Source organism: Papilio xuthus, unplaced genomic scaffold (assembly GCF_000836235.2).
Source record: "Papilio xuthus unplaced genomic scaffold, Pxut_1.1 DF826933.1, whole genome shotgun sequence".
Lineage (NCBI taxonomy): Eukaryota > Metazoa > Arthropoda > Insecta > Lepidoptera > Papilionidae > Papilio > Papilio xuthus.
This window is the reverse complement of record NW_013531716.1, coordinates 5,975,603-5,992,128: the sequence shown is the minus strand read 5'-3', so window position 1 is coordinate 5,992,128 and position 16,526 is coordinate 5,975,603. Positions and strand designations below refer to the sequence as shown.

General features: G+C 31.9%; 2 protein-coding genes across 2 annotated transcripts; both read left to right on the top strand.

Annotated features, from left to right (window-relative positions):
• Nucleotides 1-2,015: 2,015 nt before the first annotated feature.
• LOC106122283 (organic cation transporter protein-like) lies at nucleotides 2,016-10,682 on the top strand. Its single transcript, XM_013318215.1, has 7 exons — nucleotides 2,016-2,151; nucleotides 5,518-5,728; nucleotides 7,271-7,371; nucleotides 7,695-7,846; nucleotides 8,536-9,162; nucleotides 9,346-9,527; nucleotides 9,779-10,682. Exons 1-7 carry the CDS (start codon nucleotides 2,096-2,098, stop codon nucleotides 9,935-9,937), a joined length of 1,488 nt encoding a protein of 495 aa, XP_013173669.1. The 5' UTR covers nucleotides 2,016-2,095; the 3' UTR covers nucleotides 9,938-10,682.
• Nucleotides 10,683-11,041: 359 nt separating this feature from the next.
• On the top strand, nucleotides 11,042-14,323 carry Smyd5 (SET and MYND domain containing, class 5). The gene is made up of 7 exons (XM_013318177.1): nucleotides 11,042-11,218; nucleotides 11,291-11,418; nucleotides 11,499-11,735; nucleotides 12,153-12,390; nucleotides 12,790-12,967; nucleotides 13,348-13,562; nucleotides 13,882-14,323. Exons 1-7 carry the CDS (start codon nucleotides 11,180-11,182, stop codon nucleotides 13,999-14,001), a joined length of 1,155 nt encoding a protein of 384 aa, XP_013173631.1. The 5' UTR covers nucleotides 11,042-11,179; the 3' UTR covers nucleotides 14,002-14,323.
• Nucleotides 14,324-16,526: the final 2,203 nt, after the last annotated feature.

The following is a 16,526-nucleotide window of genomic DNA, read 5'->3' as shown; positions in this document are numbered from 1 at the left end:
CTTATATGAGTTTACGAGGGATTTTTTTAATAAATAAAATTATCATGGTAGCCTTTCCATCCACTTCAAAACAGCATCTTTCTTCTTCTAGTGCCTCTTCACTCTTGAAGGTTGGCCGCTAACTTGGAATATTTGGTTCTGTCAAGTGCAAGGCGAATCAGTTCCTCCGCTGACCTAATCCCCGTCCACTCCCTAATATTACACTAATAATAGCCACGACTTTTTCCTTATCTTTAAGATGTGTTAAAACAACTGTCATGACATGTTTGGAAGAAAATTATGATTATTATCAATTAACTATAGTAGAAATAGAGTCAGCAATAGTAGTAGAATAAATTATTTTTCAAGTGATAACCGATATGAAAGCTTCTTAAGACAATAGTTTATTACCAAAAACTACCTTGAGATCAAAACAATATTTTTGTACAACTACTGAGAAAATACAGAGTAAACATAAAAAATATTGACATTTCCTTGTTTAAAAATTTGCATGCTTTACATGTGCTAACTGCTTTAATAGCAAAGAGAATAACAATATTTGTTACATGCTTAGACATGTTTTGTACCAGCTCAGCAATAAAATCTGTTCAAAAAACTTTGAACATCAAGCGGTTTTTTTTCATTTAATGTATTGTTCGGAACTAAAGATGTCTACCAATTTTCAAATCAGTTTGAGAAAGGACAAATAAACAAAACAAGTTAAATGAAATCGTTTAAAACATTATAGCAGAAAAATGTCCTTCAAAAGTAGGCTTATAAGCAAACTGTTTATGACTGAGTTGTGAAATACCATTTCATCCGTTTCATTTCTGTCTTGTGTGCTCGTAGTATTGCCCCGGTCGAGAGGTCCGTTTATGAAGCTGCATGCTACAGATGATTACCACTGTTAAATCTCATATATAAAATTCTCGTGTCACAATGTTAGTTTCTACGAAACGGCTTGACCGATTTTTATGAAACTTTAATTGCATATATTTAATAAGTCTAAGAATCGACTACTATCAATATTTCAATCCCACGCGGACGAAGTCGCGGGCGACATCTATGTTATAAAGAAATGTAACTTCAGTGGAAATCTTTCAGGATTTTTTTTAATATAGTTTGCGCCAGTCTCATATAAGTTGACGTAACATGTGATAATTATTATTCGAAGTGCTCCTTTTGTGTCAATTTGTTAACTCAATATCATTGTCAATAAAGTTCAAAACCTTGGTGATTATAACGTAGATTCTCACTGCCTTATGGAGAATCAAAAGGATGACAATATGTTTATATATGAATGTTTTGCTTTGAAATTTAAAATATATACTTTGCCATATTCTGCATCTCTAATCCATCGTTGTAATAAAGCTAAACTTCTATGTTATTAAACGATAAGGTCAAGTATATTAATATAAAAAAAATCATGTTTTTCTTCATAAATAGGTAGAAGTTAGCTTAATTTCTGTCTCGGTGAAGAATCCTACTCTAGATATTAGATTAAGACAACTTTACGAGACTTTTTATTTTTATTAAAATTGGCCAAATAAGTTAACTCAAATAAAAGAAAAAAAATCACAATTATCTTTAACAATATTTATGTAGTAAAAGTACGAAATAATACATTTACTGCATCTATTAACCTTCTGCCAACCTCCTAACGGATATCAGACATCGACATCGTCTCTATACAAATAAATATTTGTTCTTAAAACACGTACAATCTCTGGAAAAATTTATGTCCGTTTTGTCATATTTTATTAGTGTAATTTAAAAAAATAATTCTACGAATAGTAGTTTAGAGACAGTCATTAATTATATATGTAAATCTTCGAAGTTTACGCGCTTATCGTACGCGCGCGCAAAACGTATCCTATAGTAATGTCGCGTCGTACAATTAGTAGTTTGGCGGCATCCGTATGCTACAGTGTTACAAATAGTACGAAATAAAAAAAAAAGAAAAAGAAAAATACGTTAATTTAAAATAAAAGATTTTAAAAATAAAAAAATGACTGTGTTAAATGTAAATACAGCTCAAAGTGATGTGTTTAAAGATTTTGAAAAATTTTCAAAATATCAGTTTTTTCAATATATTTTAATCAGTTTGCCTCTTGTTATGGTATCTATGGTTCATGTTAATTATATATTTGTTGCTGAAGACATACCCCATAGGTAAGGTTTTATTAAATGTGTAAATATGTAATTTTTACCTATATATTTAGTTACATTTCCAGAGCGTGAACTTTCTTTTCTATCATATAAGTTCCTATGTTATATTTATCACAATAATTATTAATTCTTCTTCTTCTAGTGCCTCTTCAGTCTTGAAGGTTGGCCGCTAACTTGGAATATTTGGTTCTGTCAAGCGCAAGGCGAAACAGTGCCTCTGCTGACCTAATCCCCGTCCACTCCTTAATATTACGTAGCCACGACTTTTTCCTACGTCCAGATTACGTAATTATTAATTAGAAAGTTTGAAATAATGTATTGTAGGAGTTAAGTGATTTTGGAATAAGTTAAGTCAGGTATTGTTTTGTGCAAAAAGCTTAAGTACGAAGTGTCATAAAACATTTGAAAATTCATAAAAGTGATAATTTGTTGTGACAGTTTTAAACAACCATTGCATAAATATTCATAGTTTTATGCTTATTTAACTGAGGATCACATGTTTTTAATTTATTCGTGATGGATTCAAAAATTAAAAAGAATTCGATAGAATTTAATAGAGTATATAATATATTATACTGTAATATATTTTATTATGACATTTAATTTTTTTTCTTCATCATCATCATCATACTCAGCCTAAACTTGTCCACTGCTGGATGTAGGCCTCCCCCATCGATTGCCACAACGCCCGGCCCTGTGCCGCCCGCATCCACTGCACTCCCGCAACCTTGACCAATTTTTTTTAGTAACACGTAATTAAAATTCATAACGAACTATTTATTTAACCAATATTCATTAGAAGAGATAATGGAGCACTGATTTTTTATTTATTTTTAATTTTTATATACATTCAAAAGCATGTTACAAATTTCTTTAAAAAATAAGCTTTTTAGCTTTTTAGCTTTTTTGTCGAAAAAATATTTCATTGTTTTATCCTTGTATTATTTTCTTTTTTCTTAGTAACTAAAAAGATTCTGAGTACATACAAAAGTTATTCTCTAAAACAAAGGCCATTCTATTAATATGTTTAAATTTTTGGCAATCTATTTTTGTAACTTTTTAATATTTTACGTGAACCGCGCATTTGGCAAGAATTAGTTTAGCTTCAACGTATTTTACCTTTGTTCGACGTTTGTGTTAATACGACATTGTCAATAAAAAGATGGATGGATGGATGGACGTTATAAGGCATCACCAGAAAGGCTCCATGGATGTCAAAGTAACTTGGCAGAGATGTAGAGTAGGCTGGAAGAACATATAAGCTACTAATTAAGTTGTTTTTTAATTCCGTGCAGACGGAGTCGGGAAAGACAGTTAGTATTAAAATAAGTTTGCCTTGTGACCACACTGACCCGAAGCTTCTAGCTTCTATTTTCATCGTAATACATAATGTATATGTATATAAAGGGATTTTTACATAATGTAAATCAATGAAAAAGTTTAATGAATAATTCAGATGATTGCGGGCGAACTATTGTAGAGAAAATTAGGTTAAATATTTTCGTGGTTGTGAATCAATACTATCTTGAACTTACGTATAAAACTTTGACACAAACATAAATTGTTATATGTTTGCGAAAATATTTATTTGACATGCCCTATATAACTTACGAGTACATTGTTTTTAACGCTGAGGATAGACATTTAGTGAGATCCTGGACTATTTATGGTGCATAATTTTTTTTTTATCTCAACTAGCAATTTAGTTTTTATTTTATCTGCAATCAATTATAGGAGCCCAATAAAGAGAAATATGTAAAATTGAAAAAACCCTATGACAATACAAATGTTATATGTTATCAATATAAATAATTAAAATTATCCAACTGATTAGACATTCTGTGCCGACATATTGGATTACATATCTTAATATCGTGCACTCATCATTCTGTTTATCTTAATTAAAATACACAGATGCCTTGTTTTTGCTGTTTTGTGGCTCGAGGTCAAATTCAGTTCAACAATTTAATAATTTTGGTTGGACATACTGAAATGTATCCTTCTCTTTTCCCTGAATAAGGTCGGGTCAGCACAATATGTACCATCCCTCGATTCAATTTATCTCTATCAGCTATTATATCTGAATTCGCATATACGTAAGCATGGATGGATTGTACGGAGGGTTTACCCCTTTCCAACAATTCATCCATTCACCATTCATCGTCCACTATCTTAATAGCTATCCAGAATGTTTCAGCTCTCTATATGTCCCCACTGAGGGAAACGGAGGCTTACCTAAGTTAGTGTTGACTAGGCCGTAGCCAACCACGCTGGCCACATTCGGGTTTATTGACTTCACGCATATCTTTGAACATTCACCGTAACCATGGATTTCGGCCGATTCATTAATTATGTCGACAGAAAATATCCACAAGCATCATAGACTATAATATAATAATATATTTTGTTCTTTCCTTGTTTTTGTATCTTTAATATTTTATTTTAGAACTTTTGTGTAATAGTCAGTTTAGTTTGTAAAGTCCCATCACATAATACTTGTGTTCGTAAATCAACAATGAACGTATCGTTAAAACAATTCGACCAAATTATCTGATACGTTAGCAATTGATTTTAATTGGTGAAACGTCTCCCGTTTCAATGTACAAACTCTTCGTAAGGATCTATCGACCTTAGTATTGATCATCTTTAGCTCTACTTTTGTTAAATTTGTATTTAAATTCATAATAATTACGAGGACTGAAAGTGATTGATGACGCAGAAAACTTGTTTCTTATCCTTACCAAAACACATTCCATTGAAAGTATTTGCGTATTAGTCGTACACGGGACGTAAACCCAAAAAGTGGTCAAGCTACAATTGAAATTCATCTGACGCACCTACACATCCGGCGACCTGAGAGGATCACGTCTTCGCCAAATGTATCTATTACGAATATAAATTCTATTAATTTTCTTTTAAGATCACACAGAATTAATGGATAATTCTTGTGGAATGATTCTTTATAAATACTTTTTAGAGGTCTTTGAAGCCTCTCAAAAGGATCCATATCCATGACCCATTGTTGGACAGCTCATTAAAACTACACACCACAAGTTATTTATTTTTACGAAACTTAACGCAATTTTTTTTCTCGAAAGATATGCCTAAGAAGGGAAATGCAAACATAATATAACAGCTGATAGAGATGTATGGCATAGTAGGACATACCGAGTTTCCACTTTATGGTCACAATTTATCCTAGTTAAAAATATTCTTCTTTAGTTTGTATAAACCAAATAGCAGACACAAAATAAATCTTAAATTATATTACCGCAGCTGCAAATCGTAATCAGATTATTATTATTATTTGATAAATTAGGAGTATTTGATTAGTGATTTATTCAAATATTAAAAGAAAACTGGTTTCAGATGCCGCGTACCCGAATGCGATGGTACGAACGCTAGCGCAGAAATACCTCCATGGTGGCCCAAAAATGTGGACTCAAAATGCTTCCGACCGGTTGTAGATGTCAATAGTTTTGGTAAATCAAATAACACTTGCTCGAACGCAACATTCGAAGAAACATTGGAAGAATGTCACGAGTGGATCTACGAGAATCACAATTCAATAGTTGCCGCGGTGAGTATGGAACAATTTAAAAATATAAGCGAAAACTGGTTCTTTTGAATTATTCATTCACAAATCGTGGCCCAGTTCGGATGATCTGATAGAGCGGATACGGATGCGTTTTTGTAACAAATAGAATTTAACACTTAAAGGTTTTTAGATTCTTTAACTGAAAATGAGGTTGGTAAGATTTTTCTTATTGTAACGTTGTATTTAACATTTATCGTAAAGTGAAAAGTTTTAGCTACCAGTTAAGTAAATATTAGTGGTATACTTAGCGGTACCTATGTATAAGTATAAACACTAAGCTTTGTATGTTATGGTACGCGTCGTAATCTCGTTATAAGTAGGCTAATGTGACGCACCGTTGTGATGTGTTCAAATTATAATTACTATAAATTCCAATATCAGTAGACAGTAGTACGTTATGTTTATATGGCCTCCATAAGCGAGAAACTTGGGTAAGAGAGGAATCTCTATAAGCGAGAATATGGCGGTTCTTTGCATTCTCGCGCATACTACGCGGTCTCGTGTAGTATCTATTTGGATAAATTCAATAGGATTTTTTCACACAATTGATATATACTATGATATTTCTATTATAATTCACAATTTTCTATTCCGATAACATTATCGGCCAAGTACATACTTGAGTTTTAAAAACTGTCAGATGTCGGTGACTACCACGTCGACTTTAATCCCCGGCAACGGCTTCTGAAAATAAAGTGATTTCTGTGTTACTGATCTTTATTATGATAATGTAAATAAAATGCACGTAATGTAAACATAATATAATCTCTTTTATATCCTAGATTATTAGTTACATGTTAAATTATATTTGATGTGCAGTTTCTTATCTAAATTAGTTTATTCACATAATAATATGTTAAAAATAATTTCAAATATGACTGTGACCTTTACCAACTGTACCGATGCGAATGACATGTATCTGTACATACGTTAAAATTGGAGGGTCCGTATGTAATGTCTAAAAACTTGTGAACATTACAACAACGAAAACAAATTTTCTATATATCAGTCGGTCTGTCCGAAAGTACGCGTTTGTTCCGGGTAATCTACGAAATGGCTAGACCGATTTCTACGGGATTTTTACTGAGGTGTGCGGGAGTCACTTAGGCCGTTTTTAATTTTTTTTTTAACAAGCGTGAAGTGGAAGCAATTCCGCGTTTCGTCTGATGAGTGTGCGCCGCGGAGGCCTAATTTAGTCCTCTTTCCCTTCCCACCCTTTTCCTTATAAGGTTAGGATGGGAAGTGGAAGTGGACTTTCCGAAAGAGAGGATGCATGGGAAGGGAAAATATTTTCTTTCTGTGCATCCTCTCTTCCGTCGATTAAATATAGGCAACGCATATGCAATTGCGTATGTCTATGGGCAACGGTCACTTCGCTATTTCAGCGATTTCAGGTGGCCGCTCGCTCGTTTGCCACCTTAAGATATAAAAAAAAAATTATTCCGCGCTGACAAAGTTTAGTTTGGAAGTTATTATTGGAAATAATAACAATTTAAATTAATAATTTTGTTGTTTTTCTTTCAGCTAAATCTTGGTTGTCAATCATGGAAGTCGACACTGGTTGGCAGTGTTCACAACGCCGGCATGATTGCCTCAGTCATGATCTCTGGATGGATCGCAGATAAGTAAGTTTTACATAAGTATTTCGCAATATCTTCTATGATTCAAGTTATCGAAGCAAAAATACCGAACATTCACAAGTACATCGTTTGGTTACCACAATCATTTAATTCTTGGTTTTTCGCCGTTGGTACTTTTGAAATTTAGAGGTTGAAAGAAAAACGTAATTCTTTCTATGACGGACTTCTGGTTTTCTTTTTTCTTGCATTATGGAGAGTGGAACCTAACTTTTACGCCTTTTTACTGTAAATGTGGCTGGTGAATTTCTACTTCTCTATTTATTTCATTGTATTATTGTTGACTGTTAATAATTTTGTTTTCCTTTCAGAATCGGCAGAAAGCCAACCATTATCGTGTGTTCGATAGGTGCAGCTGTCGGCGTGTTTAAAATATTTATACAGAATTATTACGCGTACTTAGCGGTCGAATTCTTAGAGTCTATGCTTGCATCCGGCCTTTACACAGTCAATGTTGTTTTATGTAAGTGGAAATATTATTTGAGTTCATTGTGAAATTTGAATGTAACAAGACTTTGTTTAAATTCGACAGCATAGAGTAGTTATAGATACCAGTTGCTGCATAAATAACTGTTGGTTTCTGAGATCAAAATGACTATATAAATCTTATCGTCATCCCTATCATTATCTTTGACAATATAGAGACAACAATATATTTTGAACGAAGATTTTGGTCTCAGATTAGGCAAGCCGATTTTAATAAAGTATACAACATCGTAATCTTATCACCGAACGATTGTTAATTTCATCAATTTGTGATCGAACCTGGCATAATAAACTTTAATTGTTGGCAATTTATAAAATGTCTAGTTCATAGTTCGATGAGAGCAGTCGGTGACGTACTTACAAATACTTGTTTCTTATAATGTAGTGAGGGATAATCAGATATTAACGTAGGTCTTACTTATATTTCCAGTTTCATCTCCTATCTTACTATATTATAATTGCGAATGTTTAGATAGATGGATGGATGTTTGTTTGAAGGTATCGATGGAACAGCGGCATGGATATCGTTAAAATTTGTCATAGATGTAGAACATAGTCTAGAACCCATAGGGTACTAATTAAATCGCGATTCGCGGGTAGCAGCTAGTTTATCATAATTCTTTGTTCTTTCATATTTCTTCTTTACAAGTTCCATTTCTATTTCAGTAATAGAAGTCGGTGGTGAATCGACAAGAGTATTAGCTGGAGTTATATTCTCTTACGCAGTATACATCGGAGAGATGTTATTCGCTTTCACTGCGATGGGACTTCAGTATTGGAAGACTTTAATATTAATTGTATACACACCGATGTTCTTATTCGTTTTTTACGTATTCATATTAAAAGAGAGCACAAGATGGCAATTGTTACGCGGGAAAACTGAAGAAGCTAAAGAGACTCTTAAAGTTATTGCTAAAGTGAATAAAATAAACGTCACCGATAAAGAAATAAATGAAATAAGTGATGCCGACTTAAGATCTAGATTCAATGTTGTCGTACAAAAAGAGAAAGAGACAATGAAAGATATCATCAATTCTAAAGAGATAATGATTCGTTTAACCGTCGCGTCGTTTTGTTTTTTCTCATCCAGCTTTATATATTACGGAATGGCAGTACATTCTATACTTTTACCGGGAAATAAATATACGAATTTCGTTCTGACATCTTTATCATCGTTCCCTGGAGATTTTATAGCATATTATACATTCAAAAAGTTTGGCAGGAAGATAACGTTGCAATGTGGATATATTTTTTCAGCCGGATTTTTATTAGCACAAGCATTTTCACCTGATGGTAAGTAGTATTCGGTAATATCGAGAAATTAAAAAAAAACGAATTCACTTATTACGTATTTTAGTTAATTCTAACTTAAGGCTATCTGAGTCATTTTAATGGCCGTCTCTTTTTATAATTCACAAATAACTTGTATTTTTCAATAATTTGTAGTGTTTTAATTATATTTCTTTCTTGTTACAGACATAATGTGGTTAAAAGTAGCATTATTTTTAGCGGGTAAAGTGGGAGTCGTGGTATGCTTTACCGGCATCTACACATATAGTTTAGAACTGTTCCCTACGAGTGTACGAGGCTCACTTATTGGTTGGGGAAACACAGCTGCAAGAATTGGAAGCATGCTTGCCCCGCTCACGCCTTTATTGGTTTGTTACTAGAATTTCTAATGCCATTTTTAAGTACACATAGGTAAAACAAGACTAAATTAAAAGTTTATCATTAAAATATGCATGTAATAATTAATACAAATTTATATCTTGGCTTGCAACTTTTTATATTATCTAGACTATTTTTTTAACTTAAGCATTTGAGTAACACCTAAAACACAATGAATACTTAGCATATAACTTACAATAGTTTAAGTATTAAAATTAATTTATTAATATTTTTTTTTCAGTCAGCGGAGATTACGTTCCTACCATCGCTCCTGTTCGCATCTACAGCGATTATTTCCGCTCTACTTCTAACATTCACACCTGAAACGAGAAAATTACCGCTGTTTGATACTATAGCGCAAGTGGATAATTATAGAGAGAAAATTATTACCGCATTGTAAAATGGGATACGGTACCCAAATGTTCTTATAAACGGTTCCACAGAAATTTTACTTTTTGTCTTTGAAAAAACATAGACAATAATTAAGTTTGTAAAAAGTTTCACAACAATAGATCACGATTGTGTGCCAAGTTTATGTAAATTTTTCTATTATTTTTTGTCACGAATTAATATTAAATGCGCTCTTTATATGTAAAGAAAATAACTAAAGTGTTCTTATAGTTTTAATATAGATATAAGTACATAATACAATTATGTAGTAACGAGATAGCTTTATGAAAACAAAACTAACCTAACGTTATTAAACGCGTATTAAGTTTAAGTTTTTTGTCTATTTATGTATTACTTTGTATTAATTTTTTTAAGTATATTTTATGGGCGAAGCTATGCCGTTTCCTCCTTCTCCCTAGCATGGTCTTTGTTAGCCTTTCTTTAATTAATATTTTTGTTTTTGTTAATTTAATATATTTATAATTAAATTTATTTTACATAGGTCATTCAGACCGATGCCAGTGAAAGAAAATATATATGATACACTTGTTCTGTGTTCTTGAAATTAATATTTTTTTTATAATATCGATAATAAAATAAAATTGTTCCGTCGATCTCATATGGCACTTTACAGTACGAGTATATTGTAGCCAAAACCTTTATTTTATTTGTAAAAGGATTATTTAATACAGCATGTTGTAAACGGGTCTTTTGTGAAAATACATATTCAAAGCAATATTATATGTAATTTTCAATAATATGTGATGGTTTTATTTATGAAAAATTCCTTTTTAATTTGATTTCCTCCTCTGTCTTGATTGGAAGTCGTTTATTACTAACATTATATTCAGGGAACTACTACAAAGAGACAAAAATAACTTCGACAACAACGCTTAATTTCGAAAGTGTTACAGATACAATGATTTTTCCAACATAGCTATATAAGTAAATAATCTCATTAAACAAAGGTATATGGAGAGTCGTGAAGTAGTCATAAAGTTATCCCTATTCTTTGCAACATGGTCATTTGCACCTAATTGAATGAAAAACGGTGGACGGTCGAATCGTTGATCAACGTTTGGCCCATCCCTATGGACTAATCATCAAGCTGTCACTTGCTGTCATTGTGGTCATGAGCAGTAGGTTATATTCCATTTAATTTCTGTAAACTTTCATTCCAAAAGCTTTGTTTATTTTTAAAAAAGTGGAAAATTTTTATTTAATAAAAGAAACATTTAGTCTAACACATAATATGGCAGGATTTGAAGTAAGAACTTCAAATAGCAAGAAGGTAATTTCGGTGCTTTTGTAAACAACATCATTTTAAAAATCAGTTTTGACTTACCTTTTTCATTACTTATAGGGAAAAGGATTGTTTGCAACTAAGAAGTTTGACAAAGGCGATATTATATTGGAAGAAGACCCTTTAGTTTCGTGCCAATTTGCTTGGAATGCGGCATACAAATATTTAGCATGTGACTACTGTATGAGGTTAGATCACTCTTTATTTTATTTATTAGCTTCTTGTTTACTACAATTCAGTACATAAGAACCACTTTATAATTTTCTAGGCCATTAGAAACGCCAGAACAAAATGTGAGACGATTATCCTGTAAACCAGATATAGTCTTACCACATGCCAATTGTTTTGATATAAATCTGGAGAATATAGCTAGTTGTGAACAATGCGGTATATTATACTGTGGAGAGGAATGCAAACAACGAGCATTTAATATTTATCATAGAAGTTTATGTTACGATACAACTGATTCACAACACCCTATAGTGATACTCTTGGAGACTTGGAAGTGAGTGTAATTTATCTTTTTAATTAGTAGAACCAAAGTTAAATGAATTGCGACTGAACTTTAGCAGTATTTAGACCTGAATTTGATTTCTTTTGTCGGTAAGACTAGGCTAATGTTTGATAATCTTGGTTTTATTGATCCTCATATTTATTAACATTAAAAATATACTTGAAAAAAAGATAAATAAATATCTACTGTATTGCTCTAAAAAGTACAGTTAGAATAAAGAGTTTAAGCCTGTATGAGCTGAACTTTTGAGCCAATTCAGAGCTGATTTACACACATCTACTATCAAAGTTTTTAATATTAGGCACCTAGAGTAAAGAAACAAAACTAAATGTCAAAAAAATTTAACCATGTCTAGAAAGAAGTCTAAACATACATATAATTAATATTAATACATTACTGTTATTCCAGACAAATGCATTATCCGCCGGAAACAACAAGTGTAATGCTTTTAGTGAGAATATTGGCTTTTATTGAACAGAGTAATGACCCTACAGCAGCAGCTAATGTTATCAAACAATTCTGTCATAGAACAGTAAATGAAGATGCAGAACTTGTTCACAAGTTACTCGGTGAACAGTTCACTGACCAGCTGAACACATTACGAGATATGACAGCTAATGTTATTAATGGAGAATATATACAAGAGGTAGTGATTTTTTATTCATGTTTTTATGATAAGGTTAATTGGTGAAAGTTCGGATTTTCCTTGGATGAAGCGACATAATATAAATTTGTGTACTATCACCTTTTTGTAATTTAATCTTGACTTTTAATAATTGAACTAGATATTGATTTTTAAGGTAAAATATTAAATATGTTTAAAAATTGGTAACTAAAAGTTATTTATTATCTGTAACATCTCTTACTGTAAGTTTCTGAACCCAAAATATCTGTATAAAACATATCCCTGTTGTTATTTTTGACAAAAGATTTGAGATTTTGTTTTAAACAGGGATTTTGGTCTCCGAAAACGTTAATTATGCTATTTTTTGACTTATTTTTTTCTTATCTTTGAAATTAATAGTAGTTAAAAAATAATTTTCAGTTTCTGACACCGGAAGGCTTTTGCAGTTTGATGGCACTAGTTGGTACAAATGGTCAGGGGATAGGTACAAGCCCACTTGCCTTGTGGGTGAACTCTGTGTCAGAACTGACCATGTCTGATGATGAGAGACAACAACTTGATTTGTTTATCGACAAGCTGTATCAGTATGTGGAACAAGGTAAGTTTTTAATCTATTTGATTGTTGGTTTGTATCTTATTTCCATAAAATTTATTAATCAAGAGTAAGAATTTACACAGATATGTATGATTCCTATGTTCAATACTTTTGTTAGACTGACTATTCACTGTTTGCCATGAGGCATTTACAGTCTCACTGGGCTTGAAGTGCCAGGATGCAAAGGGCGCTTAGCATAAACATCGACTACTTTGTGTTTTTATCTTTTTCTTAACAAATTAGAAAGTTTGCATCCTTGTTTATCACTCTACTTTTCTCTGCAGCCAATACTAAACACCAATTTTCGAGTGATTTTCAACATATAAAGAAATGAAAAAAAATAAACAATATAACATTTAACATTTTTAAACTTTTTTTTACAGAATCCGGTACTTTCTTAAACACGGAAGGCTCAGGACTATTCAGATTACAGAGTGCATGCAATCACAGCTGTGCTCCTAATGCTGAATCATCGTTTCCGTATGGCAACCATAGAATACAGTTGAAAGCAATTGATCTTATAATGCCTGGAGATGAGATATCTATAAGTTATTTAGATGAGTGCTCACTTCAGAGGTCCAGGCATTCTAGACAGAAGGTATATCTTTTGAATTATAATAATTTAACTGTTGACTATAATCCGGGCTAATTAATAGTGGATTTTAGTTGTATAATACTTTCAAAAGTCTTAACAAATAGGTAGATAGGTTATTAAGTACTAGTCTACGCAATATAATTAATTAGATTCATTGAAATTTATGTCATCTATGGTTTACCAAACTAATACTCTTCATATATAACAATCACTAAATTATTATTTTAACCAACCCTGTTCATAATGTCAAGGAACTTAATAATTTATGACTTATCTTTTAAAAATACATACTAATATAATGCAATTTTGTTTTTCATTTTAGGAACTGGCACAGAATTATTTGTTTGTCTGTTGGTGTGAGCGTTGCCTTGCTCAAGGTTCGCAGCCAGACTGCACCAGCGAGGAGGAGATGAGTGATGATGACATAGATGATGAAGACTGATGTTCCAACTTCCTTGCATTTTGCCTTTTGGGTCTATGATGGATGAAGGAAATCTCGATGAATGTGTCTCATGGCTGTACCCCAATAGACAGGATGTACAATAGGTAGAGAGGATTTCCATTTGACGCGTTCCTGGTACACCATTTGTCTAAAGATCAGTGAAAGTGTATCTTCCATCTTAGTTCTAAAGTGCTGTGCATTTAATATGACTTTAAATGTGTGTGTATGTGTTAAAGTGAAATGACACTAAAAGTGTATGAACTTCAGTATGGTATGTGAAAATTAGTTATATCTTTAGTGAATATTATTAACATATTATGTTTCTTATATTTATATATTTAGTAGTAATTAAATGTTATATAAATGATTTTTATATGAAATATTTAAAGCTTATAAAGTTTTTTATAAATTTAATTTGCATGTGATTGTGCCAAGTACTGGCTGTTAACTAAATAACGAAGTATATTTATGTGAACTATTAAAAAAAAATAAGATTTAAATACTAATCGTATTTGTAGTAGTGATGTGTATGACAGAGTAAGTAAATACTTTGTATTAAGAGGCCGGACTTAGAAAAATGAAAATGTTTCTATTTGTGAGGTAAATAGTAGCCAGAATAAATATTTTATTTGAATTTTATGGAACACTACGAAATACAGATATCAACCTAACAAGCTAAATAGCGAAGGGCTTATCGTCAATTTATCGATATTTAAAAAATTAGTGTCGTTCAGTTGGCCCCCATTACCTATTTTTTGTGAGTATCTTGTGAACTTTGGTATTTACAAATATGTTATATTCTACCAATTCATCTTGACATTTGCAACTTTATTTAAAAAAAATCCAAAAATTGTACAATAAAACATATAATACGAAAATATATTTTATACCGAGATCTTTTCTGCGGCAACGTTCCATTTCACTCAAGATATTTTGGGTCTCTCATAATGTTTGCAATTTTTAATAGGTCTTTCAACTTTTTTTCCGAGTGGCAACATTATTCCGTGCCCACCGCGGGCACTTTGCCGCATATTTTGACAGCTGGCAGCTGGGAATGAATAAGTGCTGTTAAAAAACATTGTCAATATTGTTACAACGAAAAGTACAATTAGTTTGTTATTGTAAATTAAAACATTTATAATTAAAAGTTATTAGATTAATGATATTAAAACGAATTTTGTAACTGGCCTAATTTGGAACATGGCCTAAATAGATCGGAATATGTAGAATACATTTTTTTATATCTTTAGCTTGTAACTAGGTAGCTGTAGTGTAAATCCTAGATATTCGTGAAATTGATAATTCAAGTAGTGAAAGCCTGTAGCAAAATTCTTGTCCCCTTCTTGTGCTATTCCTTAGAATGAAAGCGTAGCAGGGGAACTCGGCGGTGAAGGGATACGACACAACCCTTCCTCTGTCACTTACGGTAGGCAACGAAAATCTTGCTGGAGATGACTATGAGCATCGGTCACTTCGCTATTTTAGCGAAACATCGTAGCTGTTTGCTTCTTTGCCACCTTAAATAAAAAAATCTTTCAATTAAGTAGTAACTAGTTTTTAAATCTATTAGTAATGACTAGCTGTTTTGGTAGAAATACATTTAAACATGTCCATTTTTGTAATATATGCATCAATGAAACTAAAGATGTTGAGGAATAAAGGAATGTTTTGTAACTAGAACAAAATATGTGTTAAATATGTATTTGTTTTATTTTCCCGTATTTTTAGTTTTTTTGCTACGTTTGATGACCAGTGTAACTGGCCACCATTAGTACCCACTGTCATTATTATCATTCACTTTAAAAAAGAAAAAATAATCATACATAAATTAAAAAAAAACAGACAAAAAATAAAAAAAAAATTGTCGTTATCGGAAACACAAACTTACTTAATATAAATGCAAATGTTTACATGGATGGATGTTTGTTTAAAGGTATCTCGAGTTCTGTATGGATGTCGCTGAAATTTGGTATAGATGTAGAACATAGTCTGGAAGAACACATAGGCTACTTATTAAGTTTTTTGTAATTCCGCACGGACGGAGTCGCGGGCGATAGCAAGTTGCAGTTGCATCATATTCTATAATACATACAGAGACACTAATTTTATTAATTGACATTTATTCATTTAAGATATTATATAACACTAGCGGACCCGACAGACGTTGTCCTGTCTACACGTCTTTATTTTGAATATTATTTAAAATTTGACACTGCGACGGTAGCGCCGTCTGTCGGTTCCAATGTAAAACATTCCAAAATCAACAACTACTAATAAATTTAAAAATTAATTAAAAAAACATTGTCCAGTGGACAAAATTGTGAATCTAAACCATTCCCAGATCCCCTTGAACACACAAAAAAATTCATCAAAATCGGTCCAGTCGTTTGAGAGAAGTTCAGTGACATACACACGCACAGAAGAATTATATATATAAAGATAAAGATATTTCAATTTACGTAGACAATATAAATTTTTTTGTAGTGCGATTTTAAAAATGTAAACCTAATTCCAAACAATCGCGA

Bases quoted from the DNA above. Each gene is read 5' to 3' on its own strand.
- LOC106122283 (XM_013318215.1), top strand. From the start codon at position 2,096: ATGGTATCTATGGTTCATGTTAATTATATATTTGTTGCTGAAGACATA. The intron at 2,152-5,517 runs GTAAGGTTTTAT...AACTGGTTTCAG, and splicing joins GCTGAAGACATACCCCATAG to ATGCCGCGTACCCGAATGCG. The intron at 7,847-8,535 runs GTAAGTGGAAAT...TTTCTATTTCAG, and splicing joins CACAGTCAATGTTGTTTTAT to TAATAGAAGTCGGTGGTGAA.
- Smyd5 (XM_013318177.1), top strand. From the start codon at position 11,180: ATGGCAGGATTTGAAGTAAGAACTTCAAATAGCAAGAAG. The intron at 12,968-13,347 runs GTAAGTTTTTAA...TTTTTTTTACAG, and splicing joins GTATCAGTATGTGGAACAAG to AATCCGGTACTTTCTTAAAC. The intron at 13,563-13,881 runs GTATATCTTTTG...TTTTCATTTTAG, and splicing joins CCAGGCATTCTAGACAGAAG to GAACTGGCACAGAATTATTT.